General features: G+C 56.5%; 1 protein-coding gene across 1 annotated transcript in view; it reads left to right on the top strand.

Moving 5' to 3' along the window:
- The first annotated feature begins 1,307 nt into the window (after positions 1 to 1,307).
- The window catches only part of LOC137313267 (PI-PLC X domain-containing protein 3-like), a 33,608-nt gene continuing 9,476 nt past the window's right edge, over positions 1,308 to 25,439 (top strand). The window contains 1 exon segment of the mRNA XM_067979393.1: positions 1,308 to 1,514. Within this exon segment, the coding sequence (XP_067835494.1) occupies positions 1,412 to 1,514 (103 nt within the window). The 5' untranslated portion in view covers positions 1,308 to 1,411.

Raw genomic sequence — 25,439 nt, forward strand, 5'->3', positions numbered from 1 at the left:
GGGAGAGAGAGAATCAGTGAGTGAGAGAATCAGTGACTGAGAGAGAGAGAATCAGTGAGTGAGAGAGAGAATCAGTGAGAGAGAGAATCAGTGAGTGAGAGAGAGAATCAGTGAGTGAGAGAATCAGTGAGTGAGAGAGAGAATCGGAGAGAGAGAGAGAGAGTATCAGAGGGAGAGAGAGAATCAGTGAGAGAGAGAATCAGTGAGTGAGGGTGAGAATCAGTGACTGAGAGAGAGAATCAGTGAGTGAGAGAATCAGTGAGTGAATCAGAGAGGGAGAGAAGCTCAGCCATCAGAGCTCACCATCAGTCTGCATTGGACGCAGCGAGCAAATCAGAGGGAAGGAAATCACCTTTGGACAGAGACTGGAGCAGAGCGACACCTGACCGCTAGAAATAACCAGGAGAAGGGGGAGAAACGGAGCGGCCGCCCGAGCACCAGAGACAGCGGCAGAGCCCAGATTGAAAGCGGGAGAGAGGGCGAGGGGTCCCGGCCGGGGCGGGGGATCCGGGACAGCTCCCGGGCGGTCTGTGGGCGAGGCGCTGGAGAAAATCGGACCGTGAGCCGGGGGGAAAAACCTGGGAACCCAGCGGTCGGGAGTCACCTCGAGAGAGACAGCGGCCGGGAGTCACCTAGAGAGAGACAGCGGCCGGGAGTCACCTAGAGAGAGACAGCGGCCGGGAGTCACCTAGAGAGAGACAGCGGCCGGGAGTCACCTAGAGAGAGACAGCGGCCGGGAGTCACCTAGAGAGAGACAGCGGCCGGGAGTCACCTAGAGAGAGACAGCGGCCGGGAGTCACCTAGAGAGAGACAGCGGCCGGGAGTCACCTAGAGAGAGACAGCGGCCGGGAGTCACCTAGAGAGAGACAGCGGCCGGGAGTCACCTAGAGAGAGACAGCGGCCGGGAGTCACCTAGAGAGAGACAGCGCCCGTCCTGAGAGCGGCCGGGAGTCACCAAGAGAGACAGCGCCCGTCCTGAGAGCGGCCGGGAGTCACCTAGAGAGAGACAGCGGCCGGGAGTCACCTAGAGAGAGACAGCGGTCGGGAGTCACCTAGAGAGAGACAGCGGCCGGGAGTCACCTAGAGAGAGACAGCGGCCGGGAGTCACCTAGAGAGACAGCGCCCGTCCTGAGAGCGGCCGGGAGTCACCTAGAGAGACAGCGCCCGTCCTGAGAGCGGCCGGGAGTCACCTAGAGAGACAGCGCCCGTCCTGAGAGCGGCCGGGAGTCACCTAGAGAGACAGCGCCCGTCCTGAGAGCGGCCGGGAGTCACCTAGAGAGAGACAGCGGCCGGGAGTCACCTAGAGAGACAGCGCCCGTCCTGAGAGCGGCCGGGAGTCACCTGGAGAGACAGCGCCCGTCCTGAGAGCGGCCGGGAGTCACCTAGAGAGACAGCGGCCGTCCTGAGAGCGATGGCAGCCGGGCAGGAGCCGGGCTGTGTGAGCCGGGCGGACTGGATGGCGAGGTTACCAGAGAGGATGCACACTGTCCCCCTCAGCACGCTGGCCATCCCCGGTGAGTAGGGACAGCCGGCGGTCTGTGTCCTGCCCCTGCTCGCAGTGATTTGTGATCCGTGTGTTTTGTGTCGCTCGCTGCTCCTCCTCAGACCGCGGGGCGTCTTATTTCCCCAACTTATCACCGTGTTCACATTCAAATCAAACCAGCTCCTGCCGAGGTCCAGCTCCCGGAGAGAACTCTGTCTATAAAGTAATGTCAGTGTGTGTGTGTGTGTGTGTGTCGGTGTCTCTGTGTGTACATGTGTACCTGTCTGTCTGTGTACATGGGTGTGCCTGTGTCTGTGTGTGTTTGTGTTTTCGTACCTATCTGTATGTGTTTGTGTACCTGTATGTCTGTCTGTCTGACTGTCTATTTGTGTCTGTCTTTGTACATCTGTGTCTGTGTATGTGTATGTGTGTGTGTCTGTGTGTATCTGTCTGTCTGTGTGTGGCTGTGTCTGACTGTCTATTTGTGTCTGTCCGTGTCCATCTGTTTCTGTGTGTGTCTGTGTCTGTCCGTATGTGTCTGGGTGTGTGTGTGTATCTGTGTGTGTGTGTCTGTGTGTGTATCTGTCTATGTGTCTGGGGGGGGGTGTGCGTGTCTGTGTGTGTGTATCTGTCTGTGTCTGTGTGTGTGTATCTGTCTGTGTCTGTGTGTGTGTATCTGTCTGTGTCTGTGTGTGTGTATCTGTCTGTGTCTGTGTGTGTGTATCTGTCTGTGTCTGTGTGTGTATCTGTGTGTGTCTGTGTATCTGTCTGTATGTGTCTGTGTTTGTGTGTGTGTATCTGTCTGTGTCTGTGTGTGTGTATCTGTCTGTGTCTGTGTGTGTGTATCTGTCTGTGTCTGTGTGTGTGTATCTGTCTGTGTCTGTGTGTGTGTATCTGTCTGTCTGTGTGTGTGTATCTGTGTGTGTCTGTGTATCTGTCTGTATGTGTCTGTGTTTGTGTGTGTGTGTCTGTCTGTATGTGTCTGTGTCTGTCTGTATGTGTCTGTGTGTGTGTGTCTGTGTGTGTGTGTCTGTGTGTGTGTGTCTGTGTGTGTGTGTGTCTGTGTGTGTGTGTGTCTGTGTGTGTGTGTCTGTCTGTGTCTGTGTGTGTGTATCTGTCTGTATGTGTCTGTGTCTGTGTGTGTATCTGTCTGTCTGTCTGTGTCTGTCTGTCTGTCTGTCTGTGTGTCTGTCTGTGTGTGTGTGTGTCTGTGTGTGTGTGTGTGTGTGTGTGTCTGTGTGTGTGTATCTGTGTGTGTGTGTGTGTGTCTGTGTGTGTGTGTGTGTGTCTGTGTGTGTGTGAGTATCTGTGTGTGTGTGTGTGTGTGTCTGTGTGTGTGTGTCCGTGCGTGCGTGATTTGATTGGTGTGCTGAGACAGTGAATACCGGGGGGACATCGCCCTGAGCAGCTCACACCTGAGCCCCGATATTAACTTGGAGCCAGGAAGAGAGTGTGGGGGTGGGTGGGGGGAGGTTTACAGACAGGAAACCTGGGTCTCCCACAGGCCCCACTGAATTTAATAGTAGGACCAGCTTTAAAATTTATCAGAAGGTTTCCCGCCTGATAGCCGGTTTGATTGACAGGCTGCCTGTCAGACGGGAAAGCAGCCGGGGAGTGGATGTCAGACGCAGATCACGACAAGGAGATGCTAGAGGGCTGGAAGGTGGGTAAATGTTTGGGGGGGGGGGGTCTCGGCCATCAGGGGCATTCTCGGACATGGGAAGGGCGTCGGCCATCTGGGGGGCTTCTCGGACATCGGAGGGGGTCTCAGACATCTGGGAGGGTGTCTCGGATATTGGGGGGAGTCTCAGCCATTGGTCATGGTCATCCCAGGGAGGGGTCTCGGACATCGGGGGATTTGGCCGATTATGGGGTCCGATCACGGCAGGTAAACTTGGTGAGCACTGCTGCACCTCCGGGCCCACGAGTAGTGCAATAAAGGCCCTCACCTCATGATCCGGCCCTTCCCGCTTCTGTTTCACTGGCGAAATTCACAAGCCCCGGGACACCTGTTGCTGGAGGCGTTAAATTGAAAGGTCAGTGAAAAACAATTTTAAAAGATCTAATTAATGTCTCCTAATGACATTAATTGCTCTGATAACCACTCACCCGCCTGCACTAATTAGATCCCCACCTCCGGCGTCCATGCATCCAAACACACCTCCGTTAAAGCCGGAAGTCAGTGCGTTGGAGCCAGTTGTGGTCACGCTGGAAAAATCATTCCTTTTAACTTCCCATCCGCCCCCACCCCCCGTTCCTGGGGGGTTCAAATTCCCCCTCGATGTCCTCACCACACCCGAGAGTTGAGAGGGAGGGGAAACCATTCTTACTGTTCGTACCAACACACCTTTAAAAACCAATGGGCAGGCCCTCTGTGGGGAGACACTGGGCAGAAGCCGACACGCCCCAGCCCAGAATTCCCAATCTAACAACCCCCTTTTAACCTCCAGAAAGTGACCTCTGGTGACCTGGTGTGATGACCTCCGGTGACCTAGTGTGATGACCTCTGGTGATGGTGTGATGACGGTGTGATGCGTCCATAGTGACCTCTGATGATCTGTTACAATGACCTCTTTAGGTTTAACCTATCAGTGGTCAAGGGTGCCCCTAACCCATCGTCCCTTTGCTGAGGTGAGGGGGCAGGGGTCATTTTTTGACCTCATGCCTCTGGCCCCCCCCAAATGTATCTCATCCACGAATCTGGGTTTTAGAAGTTCAGGGGGTCCACTGCACAAACTCAGAAAATTCCTCCCAGTGTGTGTGGAAGTTTTTAGTGAGAATCCCAGGGGAATGGATCAGGCCCAGAGAGCAGGGCCAAGGGTGGAAATAGTGGGAGAGCACAGCTCCCTCCAGACTGGCCTGATAAGGTTCATCATCACAATATCGCTCAAACCCTGGGGCTTGTTAGGGTCAGGCCCCCCAGGATTGTCCTGGGGTCTCCAGGAGTTGAAGATTAATCTGCCCAGGGGGTAATCATTGGGGCAATAAACAACGAGGGTTTCTAAAATTTTCTTCAAACGCTTTGTTTATGTTATTAAAATATTGGAGATGATCAAAAAGGCTGTTTCACCCAATCAGGTAACAGAGTCGGTTTGCTTTCTAATTGGCCGTGGGAAGGCGGGACATTTCGAGGATGGACGTGTCGGGCGACCAATGGTGGCGGGCGGGGCATCACGAGGATGGACGTGTCGGGCGGTGGGAGTGGGGACGGGCTGTTGCGAGGATGGACGTGTCGGGCGGTGGGAGTGGGGACGGGCTGTTGCGAGGATGGACGTGTCGGGCGGTGGGAGTGTGGGGACGGGCTGTTGTGAGGATGGACGTGTCGGGCGGTGGGAGTGTGGGGACGGGCTGTTGTGAGGATGGACGTGTCGGGCGGTGGGAGTGGGGACGGGCTGTTGTGAGGATGGACGTGTCGGGCGGTGGGAGTGGGGACGGGCTGTTGCGAGGATGGACGTGTCGGGCGGTGGGAGTGGGGACGGGCTGTTGCGAGGATGGACGTGTCGGGCGGTGGGAGTGTGGGGACGGGCTGTTGTGAGGATGGACGTGTCGGGCGGTGGGAGTGGGGACGGGCTGTTGCGAGGATGGACGTGTCGGGCGGTGGGAGTGGGGACGGGCTGTTGTGAGGATGGACGTGTCGGGCGGTGGGAGTGGGGACGGGCTGTTGCGAGAATCGACGTGTCGGGCGGTGGGAGTGTGGGGACGGGCTGTTGTGAGGATCGACGTGTCGGGCGGTGGGAGTGTGGGGACGGGCTGTTGTGAGGATGGACGTGTCGGGCGGTGGGAGTGTGGGGACGGGCTGTTGTGAGGATGGACGTGTCGGGCGGTGGGAGTGGGGACGGGCTGTTGCGAGGATGGACGTGTCGGGCGGTGGGAGTGGGGACGGGCTGTTGCGAGGATGGACGTGTCGGGCGGTGGGAGTGGGGACGGGCTGTTGCGAGGATGGACGTGTCGGGCGGTGGGAGTGGGGACGGGCTGTTGCGAGGATGGACGTGTCGGGCGGTGGGAGTGGGGACGGGCTGTTGCGAGGATGGACGTGTCGGGCGGTGGGAGTGGGGACGGGCTGTTGCGAGGATGGACGTGTCGGGCGGTGGGAGTGGGGACGGGCTGTTGCGAGGATGGATGTGTCGGGCGGTGGGAGTGGGGACGGGCTGTTGCGAGGATGGACGTGTCGGGCGGTGGGAGTGGGGACGGGCTGTTGCGAGGATGGACGTGTCGGGCGGTGGGAGTGTGGGGACGGGCTGTTGCGAGGATGGACGTGTCGGGCGGTGGGAGTGTGGGGACGGGCTGTTGCGAGGATCGACGTGTCGGGCGGTGGGAGTGGGGACGGGCTGTTGTGAGGATGGACGTGTCAGGCGACCAATGGGGCGGGGGGGGGGTTGGAGGCAGGAGGTCGTGTGATGAAACCTCCAGGAATACGTCCAATCAGAGTTGGCAACCCCTAGACCTAATTTTTGCAGCACTCGCTGTACAGGCTGGGGAATGGGGAGTGGCCACCCTGGGTGAGGAACTGAGTGGGGAGGGAGAAAATCGATGAGTGTGGGGGTGGAAGGGGGTGGGGAGAGGGGAGAGGGGGGTGGGGAGAGGGGGGGACAGAAGAGAAATTCAAAGAATAACATTTCTTGCTGGGTCGCAAGTGATTTACTTTCGGGAGTGGAGAAGATGGAATTTCCGACTGGTGTTCCCATGGGAACAGATTTACTCCAAACAGCTGGCACATCCGAACCACCCCCCGTCCCCCCTGTCCCCCACCCTGGTTGATTTGAACCAGGACCTGATGTTATTTCCAGAACTCCTGCAGACCGGGAGAGAGTGGGTGATTAATAGAGCTGAGGAGGGCAACGAGTCATTTAACAGACATTGGATTGGATTTGGCAGCCGAGTTACACATTAATCTGTTTTAAAACTGGAGATGTTTTTTGGACGAGTATCAGGCCTCTGTTAAAGTAATGGGGAGAGTTCGCAGGGGATAACTTCAGTCCCTTGAATCTGTGTAGGATTTGAAGGTTGCTGTAGTGACTGCACCTCATCGACTGCTTCAATTCATAAACCAATATTCAAGTAATGTATCATAAACCACAAGGGTCTCGGGTTAACTTTAGGGATCAAGCTTCCCTGATGTCGCAGTGGATCGATGCAGGTCAACAACCACAACGCAGTAAAACATCCCAAGGCGCTTCACAGGAGCAATTATCAAACAAAATTTGACACCGAGCCTCATAAGGAGATATTAGGACAGGTGACCAAAAGCTTGGTCAAAGAGGTAGGTTTTAAGGAGCGTCTTAAAGGAGGAGAGAGAGGCGGAGAGGTTTACGGAGGGAATTCCAGAGCTTGGGACCTAGACAGCTGAAGGCACGGCTGCCAATGGTGGAGCGATTAAAATCAGGGATGCGCAAGAGGCCAGAATTGGAGGAACGCAGTGATGGAGGGCTGGAGGAGGTTAAAGAGATAGGGAGGGGGCGAGGCCATGGAGGGATTTGAAAACGAGGATGAGAATTCTAAAATTGAGGCGTTGCCAGAGCGGGAGGTCATGTAGGTCAGCGAGCACAGGGGGTGAAGGGTGAACAGGACTTGGTGCGAGTTAGGATACGGGCAGCAGAGTTTTGGATGAGCTCAAGTTTATGGAGGGTGGAAGATGGGAGGCCGGCCAGGGGAGCATTGGAATAGTCCAATCTAACAAAGGCATGGATGAGGGTTTCAGCAGCAGATGAGCTGAGGCCGGGCGGAGACGGGCGATGTTACGGAGGTGGAAGCAGGCGGTCTTGGTGATGGAGCGGATGTGTGGTCAGAAGCTCATCTCAGGGTCAAACAGGAGGCCGAGGTTGTGAACGGTCTGATTCAGCCTCAGACAGTGGTCAGGGAGAGGGATGGAGTCAGTGGCTAAAGAACGGAGTTTGTGGCGAGGACTGAAGACAATGGCTTCAGTCTTCTCGATGTTCAATTGGAGGAAATTTTTGCTCATCCAGTACTGGATGTCGGACGAGTCGTGTGACAAATCAGAGAGAGTGGAGGGGTCGAGGGAGGTGGAGGTGAGGTGGAGCTGGGTGTCGTCAGCGTACATGTGGAACGTGACGTCGTGTTTTTTTGGATGATGTCGCCGAGGGGCAGCATGTAGATGAGAAATAGGAGGGGGCCACAGATGAGAAATAGGAGGTGGACTCCAGAGGTAACGGTGTGGGCCAGCAATGCAGAGGTCATGAGTTCAAATCCCACCATGGCAAGTTGTGAAATTGAATTCAATGAATCTGGTCATTTGTGAGCTGGTTCACTGATGCCCTTTAGGGAAGGAAACCTGCCGTCCTTACCCGGTCTGGGCCTACACGTGACTGGAGTGAGGCCTTCTGATGTGGGCAGGAAGCCATTCAGTTGTCAGGGCAACTGAGGTTGGGCAATAAATAATGTCAGCCACATCCCAAAAACGCATGAAAGAAACACTCCCTGATGTGGGATTGAGGTGCAGGGAAGGCCCAGGCTCCATGTCTGTGTTAAGTGATCTTAGGAGGGACACGAGTCAGGCCCACCTCGATTGGCCTCACTGCCCCAGAGTCAGGAAGGGGAAAGATCGACACAGGGTTTCTGCTCTGATGGGACACTGCAGAGGGAGCTTTACTCTGTATCTAACCCTGTACCTGCCCTGGGAGTGTTTGATGGGACGGTGTAGAGGGAGCTTTACTCTGTATCTAACCCTGTACCTGCCCTGGGAGTGTTTGATGGGACGGTGTAGAGGGAGCTTTACTCTGTATCTAACCCTGTACCTGCCCTGGGAGTGTTTGATGGGACAGTGTAGAGGGAGCTTTACTCTGTATCTAACCCTGTACCTGCCCTGGGAGTGTTTGATGGGACAGTGTAGAGGGAGCTTTACTCTGTATCTAACCCGTGCTGTACCTGCCCTGGGAGTGTTTGATGGGTCAGTGTAGAGGGAGCTTTACTCTGTATCTAATCCATGCTGTACCAGGTTATTTTTCCTCTTTGCCATAATCATTTGAGTGACACGCTGTAAACTGAAGGGTTGATATCTCAGGCATTGCTTCTCTCCATCAGTAGACTCATTACCACCCACGGAACATTAACATATAAATGAATTTGATGGGAAGTGGGTCCGGTGCATATTGGTGAAAAGCATTTCAAAGCATCTCAGAGGCTTCATTAATATCAGACAGTAAATGTTCTCCACAGGGGAGCTTGTGCTGACGGCCTTTTCAACCACAATTGAACACACGCGGGTACAGATAAACCCCCAGGGGTGGAATGTGCAGAGAGTCTGGAGATCAGTCTGTACTCCCCAGTGCTGCTGAGTAACTGCTGATGTGCTGCCATTATTTTACAACAATCTGCAGAATAGACGGCTAATTTATCGAACGTCTGTCACAGTTTCATTCAATTTGCTGCATTCCTCACATTTTATTTCATTTGTTATAATCATTGCAAGTCAGATTTAGCCAATTTCCCCTAGGCCTCAGAGAGCAGTATCAGCTACTTCCGGGACACTTGTGGCAGAGGTCAGAGGTAACTTGCAGCCAGACTGACAATATCACCGTTCAATATCACTCGGATAAGGACATTGTGTCCAACCAGCCCTGTCCCTCTAACACATCACCCACTCCCCACCTCCTCCCCAAATCCCTTCACCCCACTCACACCTCCTCCCCATATCCTTTAACCCCTATATCCCTTAATCCACCTCCTCCCCATATCCCTTAACCCCATCGAAAGCAAAATCCTGTGGATGCTGGAAATCTGAAATTAAAACAGAAAATGCTGGAAGTACTCAGCAAGTGAGGCAGCGTCTGTGGAGAAAGAAACAGAGTTAATGTTTCAGGTCGAAGACCCTTTGTCAGAACTGGAACTGGAAGAAAAATCTTTCAGCTCTGACGAAAGGTTGTCGACCTGAAACATTGGGGCCGATTTTTGGATGGCTGAGCGGGTGCGTTGGGGGCAGGGGGGCTCCAAAAATGGCAGAATCACGGAGCGGGTTCGGAGCCCGGCTCCAACCCACTCACTCCCGGGTTCCCCAATGACACGATCGGGTGCGCGCGCAGCTCCCGCATGCGGGACTCCCACCGGCAATTACAGCCGGCGGGATGATAACTAACATTGTTATTCAGGTAGTTGAGGTACTTGACAGACCTCACTGACTGGAGATCTTGGCAGGGGTACAATTTTGAAGGATCCTCAGCGTGTTTCCCGTGCTGTGGGAAACACTCCCTGTTGGAGCAGACATGTTTCAGCCAGCAGCCAGTGGGAGATGCAAAGGATTATTTGACAGTTGGGGGAAACCTCATTTATTGCAGCAGGACACTCTGTCACTTCAGACAAAGTTTTGGCTGCAACACCTTCATCTTTCCACTCTATTATTAATTTATACCCTAAACTCTGCTGTGCAAACACCCATTTACCTACTTTGCGGACCCCCTCAAACTCACACCGTCAGGATGGGGGGCACCATGGCTGAATTCACCACTTCACCCGAGGACGAGCAACATCACCAGCCTCTCCAGGCACGCCGTCCACCTCCGCCACGTGGAGCTCCACAACACAGTGCTGCACCACAGGGACCTGCACAAGAGCAGGGGGGGCAACAACAGAGAGAACGACACAGGAGGCACGACCCTCGCAACAGGGTCTACAGACCGAGGCTCAGCTTCCTGGACCTCTCTGAGGAGCAGTGCGTACGGAGGCTCAGAGTCAGTCACCAGTTAGTCCCAGACATCTGCAGCCTCCTTCATGCCGAGCTGCTCCCGGCTGGGCCGAGCAGCATCTCCTTACCTGTCGCTGTCAAAGTCACCACTGCCGTCAACCTCTTCACCTCCGGATCGTTCCAGGGTGCCACTGGGGACATCGCCGGGGTCTCTCAGTCGTCTGCACACAAGTGCATAAGGCAGGTCACCGATGGCTTGTTTCGCAGGGCCTCGCACTACGTCAACTTCCCCATGGATGACCTCAGCCAGACGGAGAGGGCAGTGGGATTCCACGCTGTGACTGGCTTCCCACGGGTGCAGGGTGTAATCGATTGCACCCATATAGCAATACGAGCACCTCCACACGAGCCAGGACTGTTCACCAACAGGAAGGGCCATCAGTCCATCAACACTCAGCTCATCTGTGACCACCGCAAGAGATTCCTTCACGTGTGCGCGAGATACCCTGGCAGTTGCCACGAGTCCTTCATCCTCCGGGAGTCCAACATCCCGCCCCTCTTCCACGCACCGAGCACCCTTAAGGGCTGGCTCCTCGGGGACAAGGGATACCCCCTGCACATGTGGCTCATGACACCTCTGAGGAACCCCACCACCGAGCAACAGCGTCGATATAACGACAGCCACATCGCCACCAAGTGTACAACTGAGCATGTTATAGGGCTGCTCAAGATGCACTTCAGATGCCTTGATCGTTCTGGGGGAGTGCTTCAATACGCACCAGACAGAGTGGGACGCATTATAGTCGTGTGTTGTGCCCTGCACAACATGGCACAACAGAGAGGGGTGCCGCAGGTGGAGGCCCCATCCACATCTGCCACCCATATTGAGGAGGAGGAGGAGGAGGAAACGGAGGAGGAGGAGGAGGAGGAGGAGCAACCCATGGGCAGAACAGCGGCTCACCTGGCTGCTCGTGAGGCCAGGGAGTCACTGATATGTGAACAGTTCTCCTAACATCAGACAGTGTGAAGAGTCCAGTCCTCACCACCTGGACAGAGGAGCAGCCACACCAACCCCCTCCCCCGCCCCCTGAACAAAATAAACGTGCAACTACACCTACACCCACTGTAGAGTGACCCAATGGGTGGCATCAAGTGTGGGCGTTCATGGTGAACCTCCTGAAAGGGGCCTTATTACACAAGCCAGTCAAGAATGGTCAAGACGTGGCAGTAGTGGTGACAATAATAATATTTAACAAAAATCAAATATAAATAAAAAACATGACAAACCATCAAACACCCTTGTGCATCCCCTTTGTGCTCACAAAACCTTTGCCTTTCACTTACGACTACTCCTACGTGGTGCATCCCCTGTGGCTGCAGCAGAGGTAGTGGCAGGTTGCTCTTGTTCATGCCCTGACCGATTAGATGCTTTGGGCCTACGCCCTCTGGGTTTCAGTGCCCGTGAGGGCCCCTCTAAAGACTGCTCCACCTGCACCTGTGCAGGGGCAGACTCGACCACCTGGAGAGGAGGCAGCATTGCGGGTACTGGTTGAGAGGGGGACAACGGGTGAGACATGGGAGCGCCTTGAGTGGTGTCCCCACTTCCATGTTCCCTTTCTCCATCATCCCTCCCCTGGGTCAGGCCCACATCACTTCTATCACCCTGCTGGACGACAGTTTGCAGGACATGTGTGAAGCCTTGTAAGGCCAGTGCCAGAGTATCTGCCTGCCTGTTTAAGGCGGCAGAAAGTTGCTCACACTGAGTCCAAAGGGCCGTTGTCAGGGCCTCAGTGGACTCATTGGTGAGCTGTGCTTGAAGCTCGATGGAGGCTAGTCTTCCCTCCATCGCAGACATTCCCGCACTTACCTGTAACGCTATCTCAGAGATGCCCTCACGTCCCTGTGACAGTATCTCAGAGATGCCCTCACGTCCCTGTGACAGTATCTCAGAGATGCCCTCACGTCCCTGTGACACTATCTCAGAGATGCCCTCACGTCCCTGTGACAGTATCTCAGAGATGCCCTCACGTCCCTGTGACAGTATCTCAGAGATGCCCTCACGTCCCTGTGACACTATCTCAGAGATGCCCTCATGTCCCTGTGACAGTATCTCAGAGATGCCCTCACGTCCCTGTGACACTATCTCAGAGATGCCCTCACGTCCCTGTGACACTATCTCAGAGATGCCCTCACGTCCCTGTGACACTATCTCAGAGATTCCCTCCTGTACCTGTGACAGTATCTCAGAGATGCCCTCACGTCCCTGTGACAGTATCTCAGAGATGCCCTCACGTCCCTGTGACACTATCTCAGAGATTCCCTCACGTCCCTGTGACACTATCTCAGAGATTCCCTCCTGTACCTGTGACAGTATCTCAGAGATGCCCTCACGTCCCTGTGACAGTATCTCAGAGATGCCCTCACGTCCCTGTGACAGTATCTCAGAGATTCCCTCCTGTACCTGTAGCACCATTCCACTCATGCAGGAGTTGGACTCCTCCATCCTCTGTGCTATTATGGAGAGTGCGCCTGGCACCTGTTCCAGCACCTTGCAAATGTGCTGCTGCCCCTTGGTCATTCTCCTTTTAAAAGATGGCCCCCAGGGTTCAGCATCTGTGTCCAGCTGAGCAGAGCCTGGAGGAGAGTGCTCTCACCGACGCGGACTCTCCACAGCTGCCCCGGTCACCATTGTCTGCTCGTGGTCACATGTGTGGTGACTCACCATGTGCGACCCCAACTAACTGAGGACGGGGACCCACCGAGGTGTGTGTATCTGCGGTGGTGGATGGCTCGCTCAGATGTGACGGTGCCCCCTCAGAGGCCGGCAGGTCCTCTGCGGAATCGCCCTCCGATGTCACAGCAGTCGCTGAAGGCCCTGTAAGAGGGCAGAAGGCAATATTTAGCATGATGACAGATGTTGAGGTGCTGAAGGTGGCCAGGCATGTTAACATCATTTGTTATTGTGAGTGCTGAATGTTAAAGTTCTGTCACCAGCCGTTTGTCAGGTGGCAGTCTCGGCGTCCCCGACGGACAGGCACTCGAGGGTGCGGCTCACTTCAAGAGCCTCCTGCTCCGCGTCCATGAGGCCGACCTGATGTTATGGCCGCCCGACAGTCTTCGCCCTCTCCCGTGCATTCTGGGCTCTCTTCTACTATAAGGGGAGAAAGTAGAGAGGCGTGAGTGAGGGATGGTGACGTGGCCAACCGCTGAATGCATTGGTTTGGGTGCGGCTGACCGTGAAAGAGATGCATCAGAGGGTGAGTATGAGACAGAGACATCACATTGTATGGGGATTGGGTTGAGTGGTAGTGGTGGGGTGAGTACTGGGGAGGTGAGTAAGTCAGGTAAGTTGAGGATGAGCTTTGAGTGGGTGTGAGGAATGATGCGATAGAGTAGTGTTGGCAGTGCAGAATGGGTTCGGGGGTGGGGGCGGTGATGTGGAAGATGGAATGCAGGCGAATTAGGAAGTGTACTGACTTTGACTGACCTGGTTAGGTCATTGAAGCGCTTCCTGCACTGGATCCAGGTGCAGGGGATGTTGCTGCTGCTGGTGACCTCCTCTGCCACCTTGGGCCAGGCCTTCTTGGTGGCAGAGGCAGGGCACTTCCTCCCGTCCGCCGGGTAAAACACATCCCTCCTCCTCCTCACCCCATCCAGTAGCACCAGGAGTGAGGCGTCACGAAATCTGGGAGCAGCCTTTCCCCTGTGCTGCTCCATTGTGGTGTGTGGGTTTTTGCTCCAGGAGCAGCCATTGGAGGACTGCCCCTTTAAATAGAGCTCCTCCAGCTGACAGCCTGTGATGGGGGTGCACAGTCCGCCCGCTGCGCAGGTTGACAACGGGAAACCCGGAAGACACGGGAAGTGGCTCCAATTTACCCGCGATCGCGTGGGGAACTGACCGACTTCAGTGGGCGGGTAACCCACGGGCCCAGTCGCCCCCCCACCGCCCCCCCCACCGCCCCCCCACCGCGCCCCCGCCCCCCCACCCCCCCCCTCCGCTGCCATCCCGCCTCCCGTTAATATCGGGGCCATGAACTCTGTTTCTTTCTCCACAGATGCTGCCTGACTTGCTTGTTTTCATCCCTGAAATCCACACCACCTCCTCCCCATATCCCTCAAACCCACCTCCACCCCACTTCCTCCCCATATCCCTCAAACCCACCTCCACTCACACCTCCTCCCCATATCCCTCAAACCCACCTCCACCCCACTTCCTCCCCATATCCCTCAAACCCACCTCCACCCCACTTCCTCCCCATATCCCTCAAACCCACCTCCACCCCACTTCCTCCCCATATCCCACAAACCCACCTCCACCCCACTTCCTCCCCATATCCCTCAAACCCACCTCCACCCCATATCCCTCAAACTCCCCACCTCGTCCCCATATCCCTCAAACCCACCTCAACCCCATATCCCTCAAACCCACCTCCTCCCCATATTCCTCAAACTCACCTCCTCCCCATATCCCTCAAACCCATCTCCACCCCATATCCCACAAACCCACCTCCACCCCACCTCCTCCCCATATCCCTCAAACCCACCTCCACTCACACCTCCTCCCCATATCCCTCAAACCCACCTCCACTCACACCTCCTCCGCATATCCCTCAAACCGACCTCCACCCCACCTCCTCCCCATATCCCTCAAACCCACCTCCGCCCCACCTCCTCCCCATATCCCTCAAACCCACCTCCACCCCACTTCCTCCCCATATCCCTCAAACCCACCTCCACCCCATATCCCTCAAACTCCCCACCTCGTCCCCATATCCCTCAAACCCACCTCAACCCCATATCCCTCAAACCCACCTCCTCCCCATATTCCTCAAACTCACCTCCTCCCCATATCCCTCAAACCCATCTCCACCCCATATCCCACAAACCCACCTCCACCCCACCTCCACCCCATATCCCTCAAACTCCCCACCTCGTCCCCATATCCCTCAAACCCACCTCAACCCCATATCCCTCAAACCCACCTCCTCCCCATATTCCTCAAACTCACCTCCTCCCCATATTCCTCAAACTCACCTCCTCCCCATATCCCTCAAACCCATCTCCACCCCATATCCCACAAACCCACCTCCACCCCACCTCCTCCCCATATCCCTCAAACCCACCTCCACTCACACCTCCTCCCCATATCCCTCAAACCCACCTCCACTCACACCTCCTCCGCATATCCCTCAAACCGACCTCCACCCCACCTCCTCCCCATATCCCTCAAACCCACCTCCGCCCCACCTCCTCCTCATATCCCTCAAACCCATCTCCACCCCATATACCGCAAACCCACCTCCACCTCATAACCCTCAAACCCACCTCCACCCCACCTACTCCCCATGTCCCTCAAACCCACCTCCACACCAATTCCTCCACATATCCATCAAACCAACCTCCACCCCATATCCCTCAAACCCAACTCCACCCCACCTCGTCCCCATATCCATCAAACCCACCTCCACCTCACCTCCTCCCCATATCCCTCAAACCCACCTCCTCCCCATATCCCTCAACCCCATCTCCACCCCACCTCCGCCCCATATCCCTCAAACCCACCTCCACTCCCAACTCCTCCCCATATCCCACAAAGCCACCACCACTCACACCTCGTCCCCATATCCCTCAAACCCACCTCCACCCCACCTCTTCCCCATATCCCTCAAACCCACCTCCACCCATATCCCTCAAACCCACCACCACCCCACCTCATCCCCATATCCCTCAAACCACCTCCACCCCACCTCCTCCCCATATCCTTCAAACCCACCTCCACCAAACCTCCACCCCATATCCCTCAAACCCACCTCCACCCCACCTCCTCCCCATATCCCTCAAAGCCATGTCCAGCCCACCTCCTCCCCACCTCCTCCCCATAAGCCTCAAACCCACCTCCTCCCCATTTCCCTCAAACCCACCTCCACCCCACCACCTTACCATATCTCTCAGAACCATCTCCACCCCACCTCCTCCCCATATACCTCAAACCCACCTCCACCCGACCTCCTCCCCATATCCCTCAAACCCACCTCCTCCCCACATCCCTCAAACCCACCTCCAACCCAATTCCTCCCCATATCCCTCAAACCCACCTCCACCCCACCTGCTCCCCACCTCCTCCCCATAACCCTCAAACCCACCTCCACTCCACCTCCTCTCCGTATCCCTCAAACCCACCACCACTCCACCTCCTCCCCGTATCCCTCAAACCCACCTCCACTCCACCTCCTCCCCATATCCCTCAATCCCACCGCCACCCCAACTCTTCCCCATATCTCTCAAACCCACCTTCTCCCCATATCCCTCAAACCCACCTCCACCCCACCTCCTCCCCATATCCCTCAAACCCACCTCCACCCCACCTCCTCCCCATATCCCTCAAGCCCACCTCCACCCCAACTCCACCCCACCTCCGCCCCATATCCCACAAAGGAACCACCACTCACACCTCCTCCCCATATCCCTCAAACCCACCTCCACCCCACCTCCTCCCCATATCCCTCAAACCCACCTCCACCCCACCTCCGCCCCATATCCCACAAAGGAACCACGACTCAAACCTCCTCCCCATATCCCTCAAACTCACCTCCACCCCATATCCCTCAAACCCACCTCCACCCCACCTCCTCCCCACATCCCTCAAGCCCACCTCCACCCAAACTCCACCCCACCTCCGCCCCATATCCCACAAAGGAACCACCACTCACACCTCCTCCCCATATCCCTCAAACCCACCGCCACCCCACCTCCTCACCATATCCCTCAAACCCTTCTCCATCCCATATCCATCAAACCCACCTCTACCCCACCTCCTCCCCATATCCCTCAAACTCACCTCCACCTCATAACCCTCAAACCCACATCCACCCCAGTTCATCCCCAGATCGCTCAGAACCACCTCCACCCCACCTCCAACCAATATCCCTCAAACCCACATCCACCAGACCTCCACCCCATATCCCTCAAACCCACTGCCTCCCCACATCCTTCAAACCCAACTCCAACCCAACTCCTCCCCATATCCCTCAAACCCACCTCCACCCCACCTGCTCCCCACCTCCAACCCATATCCCTCAAACCCACTGCCTCCCCACATCCTTCAAACCCAACTCCAACCCAACTCCTCCCCATATCACTCAAACCCACCTCCACTCCACCTACTCCCCATATCCCTCAAAGCCACCTCCACTCCAGCTCCTCCCAATATACCTCAAACCCACCTCCAACCCACCTCATCCCCATATCCCTCAAACCCACCTCCACCCCACATCCTCACCATATCCCTCAAACACACCTCCACCCCAGCTCCACCCCATAACACACAAACCCACCTCCACACCACCTCCTCCCCATATCCCTCAAATCCACCTCCACCCCACCTCCTCCCCATATCCCTCAAACCCACGTCCAGCCCACCTCCTCCCCACCTCCTCCCCATATCCCTCAAACCCACCTCCTCCCCATATCCCTCAAACCCACCTCCACCTCACCTCCTCCCCATTTCCCTCAAACCCACCTCCACCCCAACTCCTCACCATATCCCTCAAACCCATCTCAATCCCATATCCCTCAAACGCAACTCTGCCCCACCTCCTCCCCATATCCCTCAAACCCACCTCCACCCCACCACCTTCCCATATCTCTCAGAACCACCTCCACACCACCTCCTCCCCATATCCCTCAAACCCACCTCCACCCGACCTCCTCCCCACATCCCTCAAACCAACCTCCACCCCACCTGCTCCCCACCTCCTCCCCATAACCCTCAAACCCACCTCCACTCCACCTCCTCTCCGTATCCCTCAAACCCACCACCACTGCACCTCCTCCCCGTATCCCTCAAACCCACCTCCACTCCACCTCCTCCCCATATCCCTCAATCCCACCGCCACCCCAACTCTTCCCCATATCCCTCAAACCCACCGCCACCCCAACTCTTCCCCATATCCCTCAAACCCACCTCCACCCCACCTCCTCCCCATATCCCTCAAGCCCACCTCCACCCCAACTCCACCCCACCTCCGCCCCATATCCCACAAAGGAACCACCACTCACACCTCCTCCCCATATCCCTCAAACCCACCTCCACCCCACCTCCTCCCCATATCCCTCAAACCCACCTCCACCCCAACTCCTCATCATATCCCTCAAACCCACCTCCACCCCACCTCCTCCCCATATCCCTCAAACTCACCTCCACCTCATAACCCTCAAACCCACCTCCACTCCACCTCCTCCCCAGATCCCTCAAACCCACCTCCACCCCAACTCCTCCCCATATCCCTCAAAACCACCTCCACCCTACCTCCTCCCCACCTCCTCCCCATATCCCTCAAACCCACCTCCACTCACGCCTCCTCCCCATATCCCTCAAACAGACCGCCACTCCACCTCCTCACATATCCCTCAAACTAACCTCCACTCCAGCTCCTCCCCATATACCTCAAAACCAACTCCACCCCACCTCCTCCCCGTATCCCTCAAACCCACCTCCACTCCACCTCCTCCCCTTTTCCCTCAAACACACCTCCACCCCAACTCCTCCCCATATCCCTCAAACCCACCTCCTCCCCATATCCCTCAAACCCACCTCCACCCCACCTCCTCCCCATATCGCTCAAACCCACCTCCACTCCAGCTCCTCCCAACATACCTCAAACCCACCTCCACCCCACCTCCTCCTCGTATCCCGCAAACCCATCTCCACCCCAACTCCTCCGCATCTCCCTCGAACCCACCTCCACCCGATCTCCTCCCCATATTCCTCAAACCCACCTCCAACCCACCTCCTCCCCATATCCCTCAAACCCACCTCCACCCCACCTCCTCCCCATATCCCTCAAACCCTTCTCCATCCCATATCCCTCAAACCCACCTCTACCCCACCTCCTCCCCATATCCCTCAAACTCACCTCCACCTCATAACCATCAAACCCACCTCCACTCCACCTCCTCCCCAGATCCCTCAAACCCACCTCCACCCCACCTCCTCCCCATATCCCTCAAACCCACCTCCACTCACACCTCCTCCCCATATCCCTCAAACAGACCGCCACTCCACCTCCTCACATATCCCTCAAACTAACCTCCACTCCAGCTCCTCCCCATATACCTCAAAACCAACTCCACCCCACCTCCTCCTCATATCCCTGAAACCCACCTCCACCCCAACTCCTCCGCATATCCCTCGAACCCACCATCAACCCACCTCCTCCCCATATCCCTCAAACCCACCTCCACCCGACCTCCTCCCCACATCCCTCAAACCAACCTCCACCCCACCTGCTCCCCACCTCCTCCCCATAACCCTCAAACCCACCTCCACTCCACCTCCTCTCCGTATCCCTCAAACCCACCACCACTCCACCTCCTCCCCGTATCCCTCAAACCCACCTCCAATCCACCTCCTCCCCATATCCCTCAATCCCACCGCCACCCCAACTCTTCCCCATATCCCTCAAACCCACCTCCTCCCCATATCCCTCAAACCCACCTCAAACCCACCTCCTCCCCATATCCCTCAAACCCACCTCCTCCCCGTATCCCTCAAACCCACCTCCACCCCACCTCCTCCCCATATCCCTCAAGCCCACCTCCACCCCAACTCCGCCCCATATCCCACAAAGGAACCACCACTCACACCTCCTCACCATATCCCTCAAACCCACCTCCACCCCACCTCCTCACCATGTCCCTCAAACTCACCTCCACCTCATAACCCTCAAACCCACCTCCACTCCACCTCCTCCCCAGATCCCTCAAAACCACCTCCACCCCACCTCCTCCCCATATCCCTCAAAACCACCTCCACCCTACCTCCTCCCCACCTCCTCCCCATATCCCTCAAACCCACCTCCACTCACACCTCCTCCCCATATCCCTCAAACAGACCGCCACTCCACCTCCTCACATATCCCTCAAACTAACCTCCACTCCAGCTCCTCCCCATATACCTCAAAACCAACTCCACCCCACCTCCTCCCCGTATCCCTCAAACCCACCTCCACTCCACCTCCTCCCCTTTTCCCTCAAACACACCTCCACCCCAACTCCTCCCCATATCCCTCAAACCCACCTCCTCCCCATATCCCTCAAACCCACCTCCACCCCACCTCCTCCCCATATCGCTCAAACCCACCTCCACTCCAGCTCCTCCCAACATACCTCAAACCCACCTCCACCCCACCTCCTCCTCGTATCCCGCAAACCCATCTCCACCCCAACTCCTCCGCATCTCCCTCGAACCCACCTCCACCCGATCTCCTCCCCATATTCCTCAAACCCACCTCCAACCCACCTCCTCCCCATATCCCTCAAACCCACCTCCACCCCACCTCCTCCCCATATCCCTCAAACCCACCTCTACCCCACCTCCTCCCCATTTCCCTCAAACTCACCTCCACCTCATAACCATCAAACCCACCTCCACCTCACCTCCTCCACATATCCCTCAAACCCAAATCCACCCCACCTCCTCCCAAAATCCCTCAAAACCACCTCCGCTCCAAATCCCTCAAACCCAACTCTATCCCTCCTCCTCCCCATATCCCTCAAATCCACCTCCACCCCACCTCCTCTACATATCCCTCAAACTGAGCTCCACCTCACCTCCGCCACATATCCCTCAAAACCACCTCAAACCCACCTCCTCCCCATATCCCTCAAACCCACCTCCTCCCCGTATCCCTCAAACCCACCTCCACCCCACCTCCTCCCCATATCCCTCAAGCCCACCTCCACCCCAACTCCACCCCAACTCCGCCCCATATCCCACAAAGGAACCACCACTCACACCTCCTCACCATATCCCTCAAACCCACCTCCACCCCACCTCCTCACCATAACCCTCAAACCCTTCTCCATCCCATATCCCTCAAACCCACCTCTACCCCACCTCCTCCCCATATCCCTCAAACTCACCTCCACCTCATAACCCTCAAACCCACCTCCACTCCACCTCCTCCCCATATCCCTCAAAACCACCTCCACCCCACCTCCTCCCCATATCCCTCAAAACCACCTCCACCCTACCTCCTCCCCACCTCCTCCCCATATCCCTCAAACCCACCTCCACTCACACCTCCTCCCCATATCCCTCAAACAGACCGCCACTCCACCTCCTCACATATCCCTCAAACTAACCTCCACTCCAGCTCCTCCCCATATACCTCAAAACCAACTCCACCCCACCTCCTCCCCGTATCCCTCAAACCCACCTCCACTCCACCTCCTCCCCTTTTCCCTCAAACACACCTCCACCCCAACTCCTCCCCATATCCCTCAAACCCACCTCCTCCCCATATCCCTCAAACCCACCTCCACCCCACCTCCTCCCCATATCGCTCAAACCCACCTCCACTCCAGCTCCTCCCAACATACCTCAAACCCACCTCCACCCCACCTCCTCCTCGTATCCCGCAAACCCATCTCCACCCCAACTCCTCCGCATCTCCCTCGAACCCACCTCCACCCGATCTCCTCCCCATATTCCTCAAACCCACCTCCAACCAACCTCCTCCCCATATCCCTCAAACCCACCTCCACCCCACCTCCTCCCCATATCCCTCAAACCCACCTCTACCCCACCTCCTCCCCATTTCCCTCAAACTCACCTCCACCTCATAACCATCAAACCCACCTCCACTCTACCTCCTCCCCAGATCCCTCAAACCCACCTCCACCCCACCTCCTCCCCATATCCCTCAAAACCACCTCCACCCTACCTCCTCCCCACCTCCTCCCCATATCCCTCAAACCCACCTCCACTCACACCTCCTCCCCATATCCCTCAAACAGACCGCCACTCCACCTCCTCACATATCCCTCAAACTAACCTCCACTCCAGCTCCTCCCCATATACCTCAAAACAAACTCCACCCCACCTCCTCCTCATATCCCTGAAACCCACCTCCACCCCAACTCCTCCGCATATCCCTCGAACCCACCATCAACACATCTCCTCCCCATATCCCTCAAACCCACCTCCACCGCACATCCTCCCCATTTCCCTCAAACCCACCTCCACCCCAACTCCTCACCATATCCCTCAAACCCATCTCCACCCCATATCCCTCAAACCCACCTGCTCTCCACCTCCTCCCCATATCCCTCAAACCCACCTCCACCTCATAACCCTCAAACCCACCTCCACCCCATCTTCTCCCCATACCCCTCAAAACCACCTCCACCCCACCTACTCCCCATGTCCCTCAAACCCACCTCCACACCAATTCCTCCACATATCCATCAAACCCACCTCCACCCCAAATACCTCAAACCCACCTCCACCCCACCTCCTCCCCATTTCCCTCAAACCCACCTCCACCCCAACTCCTCACCATATCCCTCAAACCCATCTCCACCCCATATTCCTCAAACCCACCTCTACCCCAGCTCCTCCCCATATCCCTCAAACCCACCTCCACCCCACCTCCTCCACATATCCCTCAAACCCACCTTCACCCCACCTCCTCCCCATGTCCCTCAAACCCACCTCCTCCCCAACTCCTCCCCATATCCCTCAAACCCACCTCCACCCCACCTCCTCCACATATCCCTCAAACCCACCTTCACCCCACCTCCTCCCCATGTCCCTCAAACCCACCTCCTCCCCAACTCCTCCCCATATCCCTCAAACCCACCTCCACCCCACCTCCTCCACATATCCCTCAAACCCACCTTCACCCCACCTCCTCCCCATATCCCTCAAACCCAGCTCCACCCCATATCCCTCAAACCCACCTCCACCCCACCCCCTCCCCATGTCCCTCAAACCCACCTTCTCCCCAACTCCTCACCATATCCCTCAAACCCACCTCCTCCCCATATCCCTCAAGCCCACCTCCACCCCAACTCCACCCCACCTCCTCCCCATATCCCTCAAACCCACCTCCACCCCACCTCCTCCACATATCCCTCAAACCCACCTTCACCCCACCTCCTCCCCATATCCCTCAAACCCAGCTCCACCCCATATCCCTCAAACCCACCTCCACCCCACCCCCTCCCCATGTCCCTCAAACCCACCTCCACCCCAATTCCTCCACATATCCATCATACCCACCTCCTCCCCATAACCCTCAAACCCACCTCCACCCAACCTTCTCCCCGTATCCCTCAAACCCACCTCCACCCCACCTCCTCCCCATATCCCTCAAACCACCTCCACACCACCTCCTCCCCATATCCCTCAAACCCACCTCCACACCACCTCCTCCCCATATCCTTCAAACCCACCTCCACCTCAGCTCCTCCCCATATCCCTCAAACCCACCTCCACCCCGTTTCCCACAAATACACCTCCATCCCACCTCCTCCCCTTATCCCTCAATCCCACCTCCACCTCACCCCTCCCCATATCCCTCAAACCCACCTCCTCCCTATATCAGTCAAACACACCTCCACCCCACCTCCTCAACATATCCCTCAAACCCACCTCCGCCTCACCTCCTCCGCATATCCCTCAAACCCACCTCCACTCCCACCCCTTCCCCATATCCCACAAAGCCACCTCCACCCCACCTCCTCCCCATATCCTTCAAACCGACCTCCACCCCACCTCCTCCCCATATCCCTCAAACCCACCTCGGCCCCATGTCCTCCCATATCCCTCAAACCCACCTCCACCCACAATCCCTCAAACCCACCTCCACCCCACCTCCACCCCATATCCCTCAAACCCACCTCCAACCCATCTCCTCCCCGTATCCCTCAAACCCACCTCCACCACATATCCCTCAAACACACCTCCACCTCATAACCCTCAAACCCACCTCCACCACACTTCCTCCGCATATCCCTCAAACTGAGCTCCACCTCACCTCCTCCACATATCCCTCAAACCCAAATCCACCCCATCTCCTCCCAATATCTCTCAAACCCACCTCCAACCCAAATCCCTCAAAACCATCTCCACCCCACCTCCTCCCAAAATCCCTCAAAACCACCTCCGCTCCAAATCCCTCAAACCCAACTCTATCCCTCCTCCTCCCCATATCCCTCAAATCCACCTCCACCCCACCTCCTCTACATATCCCTCAAACTGAGCTCCACCTCACCTCCGCCACATACCCCTCAAAACCACCTCCACCCCACCTCCTCCCAATATCTCTCAAACCCACCTCCAACCCAAATCCCTCAAAACCACCTCCATCCCATCTCCTCCCAATATCCCTCAAACCCACCTTCACCCCATCTCCGTCCCATATCCCTCAAACCCACCTCCACCCCTACTCCTCCCCATATCCCTCAAACCCACCTCGACCCCACCTCCACCCACAATCCCTCAAACCCACCTCCACCCACAATCCCTCAAACCCACCTCCACCCCACCTCCACCGCATATCCCTCAAACCCACCTCCAACCCATCTCCTCCCCGTATCCCTCAAACCCACCTCCACCACATATCCCTCAAACACACCTCCACCTCATAACCCTCAAACCCACCTCCACCCCACTTCCTCCACATATCCCTCAAACTGAGCTACACCTCACCTCCTCCACATATCCCTCAAACCCACATCCACCCCACCTCCTCCCAAAATCCCTCAAACCCACCTCCGCTCCAAATCCCTCAAACCCAACTCCACCCCTGCTCCTCCCCATATCCCTCAAATCCACCTCCACCCCACCTCCTCCACATATCCCTCAAACTGAGCTCCACCTCACCTCCGCCACATATCCCTCAAACCCACATCCACCCCACTTCCTCCCAAAATCCCTCAAACCCACCTCCACCCCATATCCCTCAAAACCACCTCCACCCCATCTCCTCCCAATATCTCTCAAACCCACCTCCAACCCAAATCCCTCAAAACCATCTCTACCCCACCTCCTCCCCATATCCCTCAAACCCACCTTCACCCCATCTCCGTCCCATATCCCTCAAACCCACCTCCACCCCACCTCCTCCCCATATCCCTCAAACCCACCTCCACCCCATCTCCGCCCCATATCCCTCAAACCCACCTCCACCCCACTTCCTCCACATATCCCTCAAACTGAGCTCCACCTCACCACCTCCACATATCCCTCAAACCCACATCCACCCCACCTCCTCCCAAAATCCCTCAAACCCACCTCCGCTCCAAATCCCTCAAACCCAACTCTATCCCTCCTCCTCCCCATATCCCTCAAATCCACCTCCACCCCACCTCCTCCACATATCCCTCAAACTGAGCTCCACCTCACCTCCGCCACATATCCCTCAAAACCACCTCCACCCCATCTCCTCCCAATATCTCTCAAACCCACCTCCTCCCCATATCCCTCAAACCCACCTTCACCCCGACTCCTCCCCATATCCCTCAAACCCACCT

This window comes from Heptranchias perlo, unplaced genomic scaffold (genome assembly GCF_035084215.1).
Source record: "Heptranchias perlo isolate sHepPer1 unplaced genomic scaffold, sHepPer1.hap1 HAP1_SCAFFOLD_451, whole genome shotgun sequence".
NCBI lineage: Eukaryota > Metazoa > Chordata > Chondrichthyes > Hexanchiformes > Hexanchidae > Heptranchias > Heptranchias perlo.